This window comes from Mizuhopecten yessoensis, unplaced genomic scaffold (assembly GCF_002113885.1).
Source record: "Mizuhopecten yessoensis strain PY_sf001 unplaced genomic scaffold, ASM211388v2 scaffold11155, whole genome shotgun sequence".
Classification (NCBI taxonomy): domain Eukaryota; kingdom Metazoa; phylum Mollusca; class Bivalvia; order Pectinida; family Pectinidae; genus Mizuhopecten; species Mizuhopecten yessoensis.
In genome coordinates, this window is record NW_018408907.1 from 581,065 (window position 1) to 598,447 (window position 17,383).

Sequence of the window (17,383 nt, forward strand, 5' to 3'; positions counted from 1 at the left end):
TTGACAACAACACAGGAAATTCAGTCAACTATTGTTGACAACAACACAGGAAATTCAGTCAACTATTGTTGACAACAACACAGGAAATTCAGTCAACTGTTGTTGACAACAACACAGGAAATTCAGTCAACTGTTGTTGACAACAACACAGGAAATTCAGTCAACTATTGTTGACAACAACACAGGAAATTCAGTCAACTTTTTTTGACAACAACACAGGAAATTCAGTCAACTATTGTTGACAACAACACAGGAAATTCAGTCAACTGTCATTGACAACAACACAGGAAATAGTCAAGTCTCTTTGACAACAACACAGGGAATAGTGATCAACTGTCCTTGACAGTAACACAGTAAACAGTCAAGTCCCCTTGAAAATAAAGTCAGATCATATAAATAAAAATAAATGTCAGCTCAATCTAATGAACGAAGAACAATTCAAATGTCTGTGACAACAACACACTGAATACTCAACCATTTTCGACAAAACAGAAAATGTTACTTCGTCTTTGAAACTGAAGTCAGATTACCATCTCATCAACATTTGGATAAGATTCATGCTAGTTATATCAAAGAAGAATGCAGGTCATAATTATAGCAACACCAATGCAGGTGTGCACAACTTGACAATACCACATTGTCTGGAACTTGACGGCCCTGTTAAGGCAAGATCTATGTCCTTGACCTAGAGGTCAGATTCATGTCCTTCACATGAAGGTCAAGGTCGTGCCTTTGCCTTTAGAAACAGTTCTAAACTAATATTTATCAGAGAAAACACAAGGAAAATCTTCTTGAAATTGACTTAAGATAACCTTGATTTCGTTAGATATCCTATATTTCTGACTTACCGTTATTGAACTATTGCTGTTTTCTACGACGGCTATTCCACTGTCGCCCTCATCCTCCCTGTCGTGTTCTTCACTCTGGGACCGCATGCTTTGATGCGAATCCTCCGACTGATGGCCAGGAGTCACACTCGGGTCACTAAGGCTGTGGTCTGGACTAGACATGGAATCTGCAGGTCCAGAGGACTTTTTGGGCGAGTCAAAGAGTGGGTCAAAGTCCTCTCCCATGGAGGTGCGAGATATGTCATTTGATATATTGGGCTGGCTGGCAGAGAGGCCTGCTGGCTCCTCACCATCCTTCTGTCGAGATTTTGCAAGAAGTCTTTTCTTGTTGCGAAAGCTACTCCAGAACTTCCTCTTTTTGCCAGTAGGAGGAGGTGACGGTGTCTGTTCCCCATTACTGCGTAGGTCTATGGAGCTCTTTGCTTTCCTTTCTCTGTCTTCTGTTGAGCCTGTAACACACATCAAACTTTTAATACAAGGTTCAAACACGGAAATGAGTATTCAACCCGTCCATTGAAGTTATTGAGTGAAAAACGAGTGTGTTTGATGTTGACTTTTTATCGATGACCTTTAACTTTTTTATATCTTGAAATGTCTTCTTGACTTATTAAACCAGACTTTTGACCAATAAGCTTTAACCATGATAAGAACACAAAAGCTTGATGTTTGCTCGAAAACCTTCAAGATGTTACCAAATCATGATGAGTACACAAAGACAGACAACCTGTAGTGAAAAAAACAAGTTCAAACCAGTTCCTAACGTTGACCATTAAATATTGATTAAGGTTAGACCTTATAGTAATAGCTTACATGCTGTGAGGGAGGGGCAAATATGTCAAACAGTATCTTCTACACAAGCTTAGACGAGACATGTACTAATAACGTTATGATGGCAAAACTAATGAGCGGCCAGACCCTTTTGATAACTTTATTGTTAAAAGGTGCACCATGGTATAGGGAGATGACTGTAATCATTAACAGTGCACCATGGTATATGGAGATGACTGTAATCATTAACAGTGCACCATATGGTATATGGAGATGACTGTAATCATTAACAGTGCACCACGGTATAGGGAGATGACTGTAAACATTAACAGTGCTGTTTGGTAGTACACTTTTACGTTGAGCACATTTGACCAGATGGCATTCATATAGACTGTACATGCCATATCAACACAGTTCAATGGTGACACTGATAGAAACAATTAATTAAAAGCTTAATCTCAGACTTGTAACGTTAACAGGGAATTAAACTAAAGCTACGGGCAAAATATTAGCATCTATGACTCTAAATCATTCAAAAGAACCTGTTAAAAGATGTAATCACATTTCACCCCTGTGACCTTGACAGTCTTACAAGGTCTTAAAGTTGAAACAAACTATAGCTATTTATCCCAACATGCAAATAGCCAAATATCACCACCCTAGACCTTTTGTTTATTGAGATGAGGTCATTTAAAGGTTTATACACATTTTAATATGTATATGTGACCTCATCTGAGCATGATACTGGCCAAATATCATAGCCGTATGCATTTTGGCTATTCAGATAAGTTGTTTAAATGTTTTCAACACTATTGAACCCTGTGACCTTGAATAGGGGTGAATAAAGGTCATTCATTTGAACAAACTAGATAGCTCTTCATTCCAGCATGCTACTGGCCAAATGTCATCAACCTAGCCCTGTAAGTGATTTCAGAAGAAGTTGTTTAAAGTAAAAAAGGTGACACAGGATGGTCGCTGCACCACGTTATAAGGTTACTTGGACCTTCTGGCCAGGTGAGCTACAAATAGTCAAAATATGACTGGTGCTTTTTGAGGAAAAATGGGTCTTAATAAAGGTAGCTAATATAACTCGTCTTTTACCCCCTCTTATAGGTCAAATATGGTATATTTACATGTATATTCGTGGATCAAATGTCTTATTGGAATCTTGGAAAAACAATAAATAATCCACGTATTCTCTCGTATTTGATGTCTACAATAATCAAAAGTAAGCCCTACAGATTGCTTTGACAGAAAGCTGGAATTAACCGTCTTTGTTTGCATAAAGTGATAGCCCCGAGTTACTGCTAACAAAACCAGCCTCATTGATTTAATCATTCTTCAGAAACTGTTGCATAAATAAGCAGTTGAATTCACTTATCAACTCCTGGTGACCTCTTCCCCTGTTGATATCAGTCTTTTTCAGAATTTCACTCGCTTCTAAGATGTCAGAAAACATTAATTAATCTGACAAATTGACAGGATTCTCCAAAACTGACTCAGGAACTAATGACTTTAAAATTGATTTTTCTATGCAAATCGTCTACCCTTTAGAAAAGGTTTTTGCCTGATTTAAATCAGCTTCACATTTGCTTTGGAACTCTTTAATACTGAAGAACATATTTCATTCGGCAGTATAATCAGGAACGGCTGACTTCCAGATAAAGCCATAACCAGCAACTTCAGCATCTGAAGTTACATAATGGAGAAAGTCCAGCCAGAATGCCAAGGAAATATCAAATATTGATTCCATGCAAGACCCATTGTATCACTCACATTAACAAAGCATCGGCACAATATTGGACATTTTCACCAATTTAAACTGAAAGGTTGGATTATCAACAAAAAACTTGGAAACCACAATGCATTTCTAACTCTTCCGTCATTTCTATATGGCATACTGTGTATCTTCAAAAATTGTTTCTCTTGCACTTGGCATCCATAATTGCAGAAATATCAAATGACAGAATTTGGTTTTTTTCAATATCTCATAGTAAAAAAAATATCTTTTTCATTCTTTGAAAGTTTGATCAATTGAACAGCAGTAGGTTGTGTTAACAAAACCTCTCTCCATTACCAGTGCAGCCAGTTAGCTTATGATGCAAATCCAATTCTCAGTAATTGAAATTATTGTGCATATAATTTACCAAGTCCAACAAACTGAAAACAAGTTTTTTTTGTCCTCATTCAATTTTTGAAATGAGCTCTGAAAATGAATGAAATCAGAAATTGAATTGTTAAAATTTGCACAGCTGTGTCAATAGTTTGTAATGTTTGGACTTCTGTCTATTGGGTACTTGCAGGACTTGAAATGAATGCTGACCGGAAAAACAATTCAATTTGTGTGTGGTGTAAGTATTGAGGAAAGAGTGTTCAAACTGGTTTCTCCTCGCTAGCAGACCATGAAAAACAATCTGTTGATTGAGAAATTCCTTTTAAACATATCTCAAGTGACACATGCATAATGTCACATTTGAAATTAATATGCCACCCCTGAGAGAAATTTAAAATAAAGAAACTTCAAAATTTGGTTTTTTTCCCCGCCGACAAGCAAGACAAAACAATACAAACCCCACCATGATTAAAATTCATCTGTTTTCCATAAAGAGCATTCAAGGAGACCGCCAACCAAGATAACAATTTCTCTGTCATTAGAAAAAACAAATGACATTTCATTCCCATGCAGAATGGCAACATTAACACTTGGAATTGGTCTGATGATTAGTCACCACATCTTTGAATCCCTACCGTCAATCTTTGAAGCACGCAACAAATCTTTAACTATTTCAGATCAACAACGCTGCACTGTGCTGTGATAATTAGAACGCAGACAGACTGAAGCTCTTTGACGGTGAACATCATTTGTCATAGCATGCCGTCAGACATGAGAGCATTGAATTTGTTCGTGATTCTTAACCCTTTCACCACTGTAGACCATAATGGGCTCATCCAGATCAATGCATGGTAGAGTCTACTAAAGTAACATAGGGGTGAAAGGGTAAAGTTACACAATGTGCTCGTCAACCATCAACCCTTATTATTCACTAAATAAGACATAATTTAATCTCTTATGTGACATCATTAATTCGATTTATTGAATCGTTAAAGACCTATTTAATGATATCACATAAAATTGATTTTTGGCATGAAATCAAAACTTTGTGATATCATTTAAGTCAAAACTTTGTGATATCATTTAAATGAAAACTTTGTAATATCATTTAAATCAAAACTTTGTGATATCATTTAAATGAAAACTTTGTAATATCATTTAAATCAAAACTTTGTGATATCATTTAAATAGGTATCGTGTTCACAAATAGTATGCCGACAAAAAAAAATAAAGAAATAATGACTTCCCACTCCAGTTTGTAGTATCATAAATATTTATTTATATTTATGATATAAATCAATTTGTACACATTATTTCATTATCCAATGCTCTTAAAGCATAGGACACATTTCAGCCCATCTTAAAAGCAGTGCAAAGACTTATGTACTCCAAACATTCTGTTACCATTCTTTAATCTCACATCAATTTTTTGAGAAAGTAGTCACTTTGCTCAAAAATTTATAGTTATTTTTTTATTACAAATTTGAATCAATTTTATCATAAAATAGCCTGATTTAATGCTATAATAAATTCAAATTAATGGCATCATTAAAATGATTGATTACATTTTAAGAAATAAAACAAAAATTATTGAATGATATATCACAAATTTAAATTAATGATATCCTATAAAATAGTCTGAATTAAATTAGTGATATCATGAAATTAATTAAGTACCATAAATTTGAATTCATGTTATATCGTAAAATAATTTAAGATATCATTAACAGATTTTATGACAACATATTTTGTGAATGAATACAAAAAGTTGCCCCATACACATCAGACACCTGGACTCATCGGCTCTCAACTGTATAAGAGGGAAGGGAAGTAACTCCAGCTTACTCGGCCAGTAACTGTAGCCTAGCCTTTAAACCTAGGATTATAAATATCACTTTACACAAAAATTAATGAGCTTATTTTTTTACTTCTGATTCTACAGTATGTAATTTATTAACAGTAACATGCAAATTTTACATAAACAAGAGGCCCATGGGCCTTAACGGTCACCTGAGTCCTACAGTATTTATTTTTGTTGTTGAAATATGAACCAATTTAAGTAAAAAATAGTTAAGTATAATGTTAACTTAACTTTGTCAGGACCATGAGCTGATCATTCCTAGACCGATTTTAAATAGGATCGGCCTATTATTAATTGTTTTTAAGTTTAGAATAGGTATTTACAAAATAGCGACTGTGGTGGCCATATTGGATTTCTGATTGACCTGAAAAATAACAACACTTTGTCAGGACCATGAGTCGATCATTCCTACCAACTTTCAGTTCAATCGCCCCAGCAGAACTTGACTTTAAGTTTGAAATAGTTATTTTCAAAATGGCGGCCGTGGCGGCCATATTGGATTTCTGATCGACCCGAAAAATAACAACACTTTGTCAGGACCATGAGTCGATCATTCCTACCAACTTTCAGTTCAATCGGCCCAGCAGAACTTGACTTTAAGTTTGAAATGTAAAATGTTAACGGGCGACGGACGACGGACGACGGACGACGACGGACGAAAACGGATAGCAATAGGTCACTTGAGCTAAAGCTCAGGTGACCTAAAAAGACTTCGACAAACTTGGCAAAATGCTTTTCACATTATCAGGAAACGTCATTAATTAATTAACATCTACTGGGAAATAATGTATGACCCCCACAACAGAATTGTGCCTTCACTTGAAAAATGGAATTCAATCTTAATAAAAAATGCTTCTATTAAACATGCGCATACAAGATTAACAGCCGAAGAAAATATGTCAGGAAAACTGCTCAATCTATAGATTTATCCATTGCTATACTCCATTATAGGGATATTTTTATAGACCTACACTTCATATGCCATACATAATCAATGCCCATCTCCACAATCCCTTAACCTCCTAAACCTTGGGTGAACCAACACCAATCTTTTACCCACAGCAAAAATAGAGGAGCGTAGATAAAACAATTTTATCCCCCGTAGAGCAAAAACAGCAGACAGTGCTTCAGATTGAAAAGCTTATCTCATACATTTTTAGTTTAAATTCTTGTACATTTCTATCAGAAGAAATTTCTCAAATATGTGATAGGAAGAGGTAGCCACAGTGCTCATATAAAACTATTGATCCTGATAACCAAATCTGGGCCCCTATTAGAAGCTATTTTTTCAATGTAGAAATTGAGGATGAGATAGTAATGAAAATCCTAGTTTAAGTTAGGGGAGTTAAAAATGTTAGTCAGTGATATTTTTTTTTACTGCAAAGTTAAAATGTTAAAGGGCAGTTATATCTTCATTAACCACAGTGAAGTGACATTAAGGTAAGATGACAGGTATTTAAGTAAGTAAACTGAAAATTAAGTAAAATCAATGTAATATTAACTTCATTAACTTAACTTAAGACCCTTAAAGTAAAATACCATTAAAACCACTGGTCAGTGAATATGAAGCAACAGTAAATATAGCAAGGTGAAATTACAGGTACAAGGTCTGAACATCTTAAACCAGTCTTCTCAGGATATTAGCATATCTGTTTAGTTTCAAAAGGCAAGGTTCAGCAATTGAACACATTGACAAGAAATGCATTACCATGATTTGACCTATGACCCCTTAGCTCGACCTTGACCCTGTCCTTTTTGTGTACAGACCTGAGATTGCTACATGACAAACCTTCAGGCCAGGATAAACATAACTGTGAAATATCTTCATATGGTAGATATGGTCTGGATAAGCATTACAAGGATTTGACATTTGACCCTTTGCCCTGATCAGGGTTGTCAGGTTGTCAGAATACACAGGTTTTATTTTGTCAGAGCAAAATCTTCCCGTAGTGGGTGAGAGAAAAATCCCCCACTTGGGCGTGACATGACAGAGAAATCTCAAACAGGTACAAGAATTCCACAGAAGTGGATTTGTCGCCTGCGCAGGAAGCTGGGAGATTACGAAGAAATAGAAACACTTTTCATTTCAAGTAATAATGTTAAAAGTAAGCAATAATCATAGATTATGTTTTTGGATGGCATCATTTTATTATATGATCTGTTATTCTGGGAAGAATACTCTGAGATTTAAGGAACTTGCTATCTATCTATAGTAACAGTGACCTTGACCTTTGACCTTCGGACCTGAAAAGCAATCCCAAGCAAGCACTTTTGGTAAGGAAGCAATGCATGAAGTTTGAGTTTGATCGGCCAAAGGAAACACAAGTTATCGCACGAACACAGATTTTCTATTTATAGTAACAGTGACCTTGACCTTTGACCTTCGGACCTGAAAAGCAATCCCAAGCAAGCACTTTTGGTAAGGAAGCACTGCATGAAGTTTGAGTTTGATCGGCCCAAGGAAACTCAAGTTATCGCACGAAAACAGATTTTCTATTTATAGTAACAGTGACCTTGACCTTTGACCTTCGGACCTGAAAAGCAATCCCAAGCAAGCACTTTTGGTAAGGAAGCACTGCATGAAGTTTGAGTTTGATCGGCCCAAGGAAACTCAAGTTATCGCACGAAAACAGATTTTCTATTTATAGTAACAGTGACCTTGACCTTTGACCTTCGGACCTGAAAAGCAATCCCAAGCAAGCACTTTTGGTAAGGAAGCACTGCATGAAGTTTGAGTTTGATCGGCCCAAGGAAACTCAAGTTATCGCACGAAAACAGATTTTCTATTTATAGTAACAGTGACCTTGACCTTTGACGTTCGGACCTGAAAAGCAATCCCAAGCAAGCACTTTTGGTAAGGAAGCACTGCATGAAGTTTGAGTTTGATCGGCCCAAGGAAACACAAGTTATCGCACGAACACAGATTTTCTATTTATAGTAACAGTGACCTTGACCTTTGACCTTCGGACTTGAAAAACAATCCCAAGCAAGCACTTTTGGTAAGGAAGCAATGCATGAAGTTTGAGTTTGATTGGCCCAAGGAAACTCAAGTTATCGCACAAAAACCTCTGTGCGGACGCCGACGCCGACGACATAGCAATACCTATGTGTCACCAGCTTTTCGCAGGCGACACAAAAACAATAGAAAATTTAGTAAAAGATGGGAGAAAAACGTAACTGTGAAATTTCATAAGCAAAGGCTCCGACATTCAAAAGATATGGGACAGATAAGACTGGATCAAACAGTAGGATGGACAGACCGACGGACAGATGAACAAACAAAGTGATTCCTATACATGTATAACATCCCCCCCGCCCCCCCGCTCCCCCCTTACTTTGTAGGCATATAATAATGCAGGTTTAACCATGGCCACAGGTAAGTAAACTGAAGGCCTCCAATCATTGATCAGCAGTAACATATGGTTGGTCCTTCAATAACACAAAGCTGTCACCCTGAGAACCTATATAGATAGCATTGTCTCCTCACCACTGGAACAATACACAGGTAGTTTTACACACCTGTAGCCGACATGCAACACTCCTCATCAGCTTACAGTCGTGCATGATAGCATGCAACACTTAGCATCTAACATGGCAAATATTGAATTTCAATATTTATTAACTTGTAAGCTTCCTCTATAAAATATTTAATCAATTTATACGTATATACATGATAGGTGTAAATGTCTTCCAGCTCTCACAGGTGTACAAGACAACAATGGGAATGTCAATGAGATCTTTAAATTGACAACAAAATGTTTCAAAACATTCTTTTTAATAAAGTACCACGTACATAACAACGTAAGGTGGACCAGAGTTATATATGCTTGCCTTATGTAGTCGACACGGAAACAGAACCGAGTGTCCTACTGAATTGATGTATTGTTTTGTAGTAAGTGTTGAAATAAAAGTCAGTTTACTGACCTAATTTGGCCATGAGGAGCCAAGCTGAGTACATGGGAACGTTTGATTTTGCATGGTCATGGTTTCATTGTCTTGTACTGATGGACCAAATGTTTATATGTTTATATTTGTGCTACAACACTAATGTCAACTTTGATTATGGTGTGAAGATTTTTGGTATATTTCGGGAAGGCTAAGGTTTTATTCTGTAGTTTTCATTAGAAATAGAACTTTTCAGAATACTCTGGGGGTCAGATTAGATGAGATGTCAGAATACTCAGGGGTCAGATAAAACCGGTTTCACAATACTTGTTATACAGCATACTGGATGAATCTCATGAAGAAACCGATGAATCTTGTTTTATACAGCTGGAATAATCTTCAGCCCTCTAGTTATCTATAGCACACTGTTTGTTTTACTATTCCATATAAATCGCACTGAACGAAAGATAGTCCAGTTAGATTAAGGACCCTAGATGCTAATTTGAGCTTAGAGAAAAAAGAGGTGTGGCCCTTTTGTCCTGCTTCTTCTTGTAGACCGTAGCCACACATAGTGTAGGGTCTTACTGAAATTAGATTGATAAAATATTGAAAATTTGTTATAAATATGTATGTACTTATCATATATGCTATTTGTTAAATACTGACTTTTCCCCTGTATTCAATTGGTTTGTTTGTGCTTTGTACCCTTTTGACAGCTGCAGTTCATTAAGAATGAGCCAGATTTTGGTGTTGGAGGAAAACCGAAGAAAAACCACAGATCTGTGGCCTGTACCTGGCGACTGTCCCACGTAGGCCTCAAACTCCCCGACCTAGTGGTGGAGGGCTGGATTCCAAAATCGGATTATAGTAATACATATCGGGTAAATCACTTTACAGCAGGTCAATATCATGCATGTGAGTTGGGATGATCCACAAAAACTGAATAGATATTAAAGTAAGGATTTCCGATTCTTTGATAAACGATGAAGTGATATGGTTATGCAATCGACAGACTTGTAGAGATTGAATCTCTCACACAAACTTCAAAGGTGATGGGACGGAGCCAACACGGCTTCGATAAGTTTGGATTGCATTGTCTGTTCCATCGGCATCGACACATTTAATTAAACATAGTGCCATCCGTATGGCGTAGATTTTGGGTTTGTTGCAGCTGCAAATTGCCATGGGATTCGTACCGTCAAATGATGTCAACGGAACCAATACAAAAACACACTTGTAAACAGTGTCAGGATGGCGGCCAACATATGTATAACATCCACAGTATCGGCCAATGTTTTTGGTGTTCCTGTAAGGTACATAGAACCTGACGGGGAGGATCAGTGAGTGTAGGATCTCACCAGGAGACTCTGTGAGTGAAGGATCTCACCAGGAGTCTCTGTGAGTGTAGGATCTCACCGGGAGACTCTGTGAGTGTAGGATCTCACTAGGAGTCTCTGTTAGTGTAGGATCTCATCAGGAGTCTCTGTGAGTGTAGGATCACCCCACGAGTCTCTGTGAGTGTAGGATCTCAGCAGGAGACTCTGTGAGTGAAGGATCACACCAGGAGTCTCTGTGAGTGTAGGATCTCATCAGGAGTCTCTGTGAGTGTAGGATCACCCCACGAGTCTCTGTGAGTGTAGGATCTCATCAGGAGTCTCTGTGAATGTAGGATCTCACCAGGAGACTGTGAGGGTAGGATCTCACCAGGAGACTCTGTGCGTGTAGGATCTCACCAGGAGTCTCTGGGAGTGTAGAATCTCACCAGGAGTCTCTGTGAATGTAGGATCTCACCAGGAGACTGTGTGGGTAGGATCTCACCAGGAGACTCTGTGAGGTGAGGATCTCACCAGGAGGCTCTGTGAGTGAAGGATCTCACCAGGAGTCTCTGTGAGTGTAAGATCTCACGGTGAGACTCTGTTAGTGTAGGATCGCACCAAGAGTCTATGTGAGTGTATGATCTCACCAGGAGTCTCTGTGAGTGTATGGTCTCACCAGGAGTCTCTGTGAGTGTATGGTCTCACCAGGAGTCTCTGTGAGTGTAAGATCTCACGGTGAGACTCTGTTAGTGTAGGATCGCACCAAGAGTCTATGTGAGTGTATGATCTCACCAGGAGTCTCTGTGAGTTTAGGATCTCACCAGGAGTCTCTGTGGGTGTAGGATCTCACCAGGAGACTCTGTGCGTGTAGGATCTCACCAGGAGTCTCTGGGAGTGTAGAATCTCACCAGGAGTCTCTGTGAATGTAGGATCTCACCAGGAGACTGTGAGAGTAGGATCTCACCAGGAGTCTCTGTTAGGTTATGATCTCACCAGGAGACTCTGTGAGTGAAGGATTTCACCAGGAGTCTCTGTGAGTGTAGGATATCGCCAGGAGACTCTGTGAGTGTAGGATCTCACCGGGAGACTCTGTGAGTGTAGGATCTCGCCAGGAGACTGTGAGTGTAGGATCTCACCAGGAGCCTCTGTGAGTGTAGGATCTCACCAGAAGTCTCTGTGAGTGGAGGATCTCACCAGGAGACTCTGTGAGGGTAGGATCTCACCAGGAGACTCTGTAAATGAAGGATCTCACCAGGAGACTCTGTGAATGTAGGATCTCACCGGGAGACTCTGTGAGTGTAGGATCTCGCCAGGAGACTCGGTGAGTGTAGGATCTCACCAGGAGTCTCCGTAGTAGATTTATATAAAATAAATAAACTTTATTTTACAACAATTGTGAAACAATACATCAAGATTTTACTTTTTACACCCCACCATCTCTGAAATTTTAAACAAGTTTTTCCAACTTATATTGATCTCTCTTGTTGCAGGTTATGGTTAAAGTGCACAGAGGGATCTCACCAGAAGTCTCTGTGAGTGGAGGATCTCACCAGGAGACTCTGTGAGGGTAGGATCTCACCAGGAGACTCTGTAAATGAAGGATCTCACCAGGAGACTCTGTGAGTGAAGGATTTCACCAGGAGTCTCTGTGAGTGTAGGATATCGCCAGGAGACTCTGTGAGTGTAGGATATCACCAGGAGTCTCTGTGAGTGTAGAATCTCACCAGGAGACTCTGTGAGTGAAGGATCGCACCAGGAGTCTCTGTGAGTGTAGGATATCACCAGGAGACTCTGTGAGAGTAGGATCTCACCAGGAGTCTCCGTAGTAGATTTATATAAAATAAATAAACTTTATTTTACAACAATTGTGAAACAATACATCAAGATTTTAATTTTTACACCCCAATATCCCTGAAATTTTAAACAAGTTTTTCCAACTTATATTGATCTCTCTTGTTGCAGGTTATGGTTAAAGTGCACAGAGGGATCTCACCAGAAGTCTCTGTGAGTGTAGGATCTCACTAGGAGTCTCTGTTAGTGTAGGATCTCATCAGGAGTCTCTGTGAGTGTAGGATCACCCCACGAGTCTCTGTGAGTGTAGGATCTCATCAGGAGACTCTGTGAGTGTAGGATCTCACGGGGAGACTCTGTGAGTGTAGGATCTCACCGGGAGCCTCTGTGAGTGTAGGATCTTACCAGGAGACTCTGTGAATGTAGGATCTCACCAGGAGACTGTGTGTGTGGGATCTCTCAAGAAGACTCTGTGAGTGTAGGATCTCACTAGGAGTCTCTGTTAGTGTAGGATCTCATCAGGAGTCTCTGTGAGTGTAGGATGTCACCAGGAGTCTCTGTGAGTGTAGGATCTCACCTGGAGTCTCTGTGAGTGTAGGATCTCAGCAGGAGACTCTGTGAGTGAAGGATCGCACCAGGAGTCTCTGTGAGTGTAGGATCACCCCACGAGTCTCTGTGAGTGTAGGATCTCAGCAGGAGACTCTGTGAGTGAAGGATCACACCAGGAGTCTCTGTGAGTGTAGGATATCACCAGGAGACTCTGTGAGAGTAGGATCTCACCAGGAGTCTCAGTGAGTGTAGGATCTCACCAGGAGTCTCTGTGAGTGTAGGATATCACCAGGAGACTCTGTGAGTGTAGGATCTCACCAGGAGTCTCCGTAGTAGATTTATATAAAATAAATAAACTTTATTTTACAACAATTGTGAAACAATACATCAAGATTTTACTTTTTACACCCCACCATCCCTGAAATTTTAAACAAGTTTTTCCAACTTATATTGATCACTCTTGTTGCAGGTTATGGTTAAAGTGCACAGAGGGTCTTATTGTGATAGAAAACTTGAGTACCCACATGATCAGGCAGGTGATCAAATACCATTTCATGTCCAATTGGGGAGCCAAACCCTGACCATCCTCGATATCCAGGGGTTACACTCACTTTCGGTCTCTGCATCCCTGGAATATGACATCATGTCATAGCAAAATAGAAAGGCTCAGTGTGCAATACCTTGAAGATGAGACGAGAAGACTATTTGATCCCTTAATATACATCAGAAGAATCTTGCTGTCGTGTAACGGTAAAATTGACTGGCTTTGAAATTGCATGTCGCTCCGTTGTTGTCTTAAAAGGACAGGTATCAGCCTATCGACTGGTCAGGTGTTTTTTTACCCTAGACCAATAAAAAAAGCTAGCCATGTGCAATTTTGCTATGACAGACCCAAGTGGTGCAGACACCAAAAGTGAGACCTCACCAGGAAAGGAATGTCTGTGGGCATATTTTAGACCTCAACAGGTGTTTCTGTAGGCATCAGATCTGACCAGGTTTGTCTATGGGCAAAATATCTAACAAGACATGTTTATGGGCATTTAAGACCTAGCCAGGTGTGTCTACGGGGAAAAAGACCTAACCAGGTGTGTCTACGGGCAAAAGACCTTACCAGGTGTGTTTGTGGGCAAGACCTAACCAGAATTGTCTGCGGGCAAAAGACCTAACAAGACGTGTCTATGGGCATAAGACCTAACCAGGTGTCTGTGGGCAAAAGACCTAACCAGACATGTCTATTGGCATAAGACCTTACCAGATGTGTCAATGGGTATAAGACCTAACCAGACATGTCTATGGGCATAAGACCTAACCAGCTATGTCTATGGGTATAAAACCTAACCAGACATGTCTATGGGCACAAGACCTAACTAGACATGTCTATGGGTATAAAACCTAACCAGACATGTCTTTGGGCATAAGACATAACCAGGTATGTCTACGGGTATAAGACCTAACAGGGGGGGCTAAGGGTATAAAACCTAACCAGACATGTCTATTGGCATAAGACCTTACCAGATGTGTCAATGGCTATAAGACCTCACCAGACATGTCTATTGGCATAAGACCTTACCAGGTGTGTCTATAAGTATAAGACCTAACCAGATATGTCTATTGGCATAAGATCTTACCAGATGTGTCAATGGGTATAAAACCTAACCAGGAGTCTATGAAAATAAGACCTAACCAGGTGTGTCTATGGGTATAAAACCTAACCAGGTGTCTATGAGTATAAGACCTAACCAGACGTATATATGGGCATTAGACCTAACCAGGCGTGTCTGTGAGTATTGTAATTTTAATTGGGAAGAATAGGAATTGATTCTGAAATGAAAACACATGCATTGATCTCATCTTTTCTGGCAAAATCTGAAGATGCTTTTTTATTGGAGCCATTGGCTGCATAGTGTTTATAAACAAAGCTGTGGTCTCATGGAGCTTAGATAGGTCAATATACCATCATATTCCAAAAAAAAAATGTAGCAGCATTTTCATGAAAGAATACGACAGAGTTTCATAGCACTGAATAAAGCCAAGTTTATTTATCATTTTGTTATCTGTATAGGAAGTCATTTACGGTGCTGTTTGAAGGATTACGTAAAGACGTGTATTTGGGCCCTTTGGAATTTTAGGTGGAAAGAAGTTGAATACACAGAGGAACCTTAAAGACAACTATTTGGTCGACTTTATACAGATACACAAACATCGAAACATTCAAAGATTTACAGGCTGCCATTTCAACAATGAGAAAATTATTCCTGAGGTTACGTACAATCAATTCCACACATCCCACGACTATGTAAATTTGCGATGTTGAGTCTTTTGAGACACTTTTTATCTGTACATTTGTACATACATGTAGTTTTTAATTCAAGAAGAATGCCATTTTGAAGAATACAGGCTTTGAAAACACATCTACTCTTGGTACATTTGCAAGTATTTAAATTTTTTAAAATTCTACTGTACAAACACGAGTCCAGGATACACAGAGGTCTGAGGGAACTGATTCTGTCTCGGTAATCAGGTAACGTTTCATGTCTGATTAGTGCCTAGCTCTGGTGTGGTAACCCTCGTATAGATTTTCTGCCAATGTTTGCTTTGACTAACGATTCCACGCAAACGCCCACATGTCTTTAGCACCTGTCTGGGTTACACAATAAAATGGATTAACAAATCTTCCAACACCGAAAAAAACCATGGACACCGATTTAAACAGTCGATACAATAAAATAGTGTATCCAGAATTCTGTTTGACATATCTGTCTTGTATAATTAGTGTATTGTATCATTTTATTTGATATTTCTTCTCAGTTAAATATTTTCTGGAGAAAACTTGAAGGGTCCAGCCTGTAAAAATGGATAAAGTGGGAGTTTTAAGGCTCATTCTACCCTAGCGGTAATATCTAAGTCTGTATGAAATGGTTGTTGCCAGATACATGCGAGACACCCAAACTTAGAGCGTGCCAGCTTTACGGTCCGAGTTCTCCGGCCAGAATCGGCACATTTTCCATGTAGCTCTTTCCTGGTCTTTTTCTTCCAGTTATATTTTCTACGACATTTCGCCATACTCCTTTAATCCTGATCTCGACATAACCTTTGACCTTTGGTTTTCTAGCATATATTCATGATAAGCCTGTGTTTATTGTTGATGTCAATGTTAAACATATAGAAACAGTTTTATTTTCAAGTCTGGGGTGAAACTCCTCTGCGGTGACATTTGTAGGACAGTAAAATAGCGCGGGGAGTCCTCATTGTGAAATATTTACGATACCCCGTACAGGATCAATAGTAAAGGGAAGGAAAGCTCTTTGATTGCATATGGTATCTATATACCTTATCCTGGAAGAAACCAATGCAACTGAATCTTTAATGATTGTTCCCCATGTTTCTATAGGTCAACGGTGCACCCCCTGTAATCACGACTCCATCATCATCATAGCTACACACTCATCTCTTCTACATATAGCAACTGAAGCCTTGCTTGTGTCTGGTACCCTAATTTATCACATTACATGTATTTCTTCACTCAAGAAAGCGTGAATAAATATGGTCAATGCATGATTGAAAGAGTTCCATAAGCACGATGGAATAGGCCAAAGGTTAAGACCCTTTAATTTGGCGAGTTCAGGATATATTATACAGCTATCTGGATACACATACGTGTATGCATGCATGGCCTGTATCTGTCGGGGGAATAAATCCAATATCACGAAATATTTATACTCAACAGTTTACCTTATATGAATATCAGTAACGCATTGACTAATGCATGATATTATTCACTGAAGATAATAGTCTAGTAAATATCTCAAATTAAATATCCCTAGTGAAAGGGTTACTATCTCAAGGATATTGAACAAGTCTGTTTACATCAAGGAGTTACTTCCCCTTATCCCAATCATCATATCAATGTATAAATACATATGTCTGTGTTTCTTACCACCTGTTGTCGACTCAGAAAGGCTATGCCTGATGTCTGATCCTATTGACTATTGCTTATGTTGTCAATAAAATTTGTTGAAAGTGAAAAATTGTAATTTAAATACACATGGGTGTGCAATAGACTGGACTATTTGTACCTACTGGGAACAATAGACTGGACTATTTGTACCTACTGGGAACAATAGGCTGGACTATTTGTACCTACTGGGAACAATAGACTGGACTATTTGTACCTACTGGGAACAATAGACTGGACTATTTGTACCTACTGGGAACAATAGACTGGACTATTTGTACCTACTGGGAACAATAG

The 17,383-nt window shown here is 38.9% G+C and overlaps 1 protein-coding gene across 4 annotated transcripts in view; it reads right to left on the reverse strand.

The window, feature by feature from the left end:
* Positions 1-17,383, reverse strand: part of LOC110467055 (multiple C2 and transmembrane domain-containing protein 1-like) — a 220,571-nt gene that overhangs the window by 107,717 nt on the left and 95,471 nt on the right. For all 4 annotated transcript variants that reach the window (XM_021523932.1, XM_021523933.1, XM_021523934.1 and 1 more), the window contains one exon: positions 849-1,297. In XM_021523932.1, the coding sequence (XP_021379607.1) occupies positions 849-1,297 (449 nt within the window). The remainder of the gene's footprint in view (positions 1-848; positions 1,298-17,383) is intronic.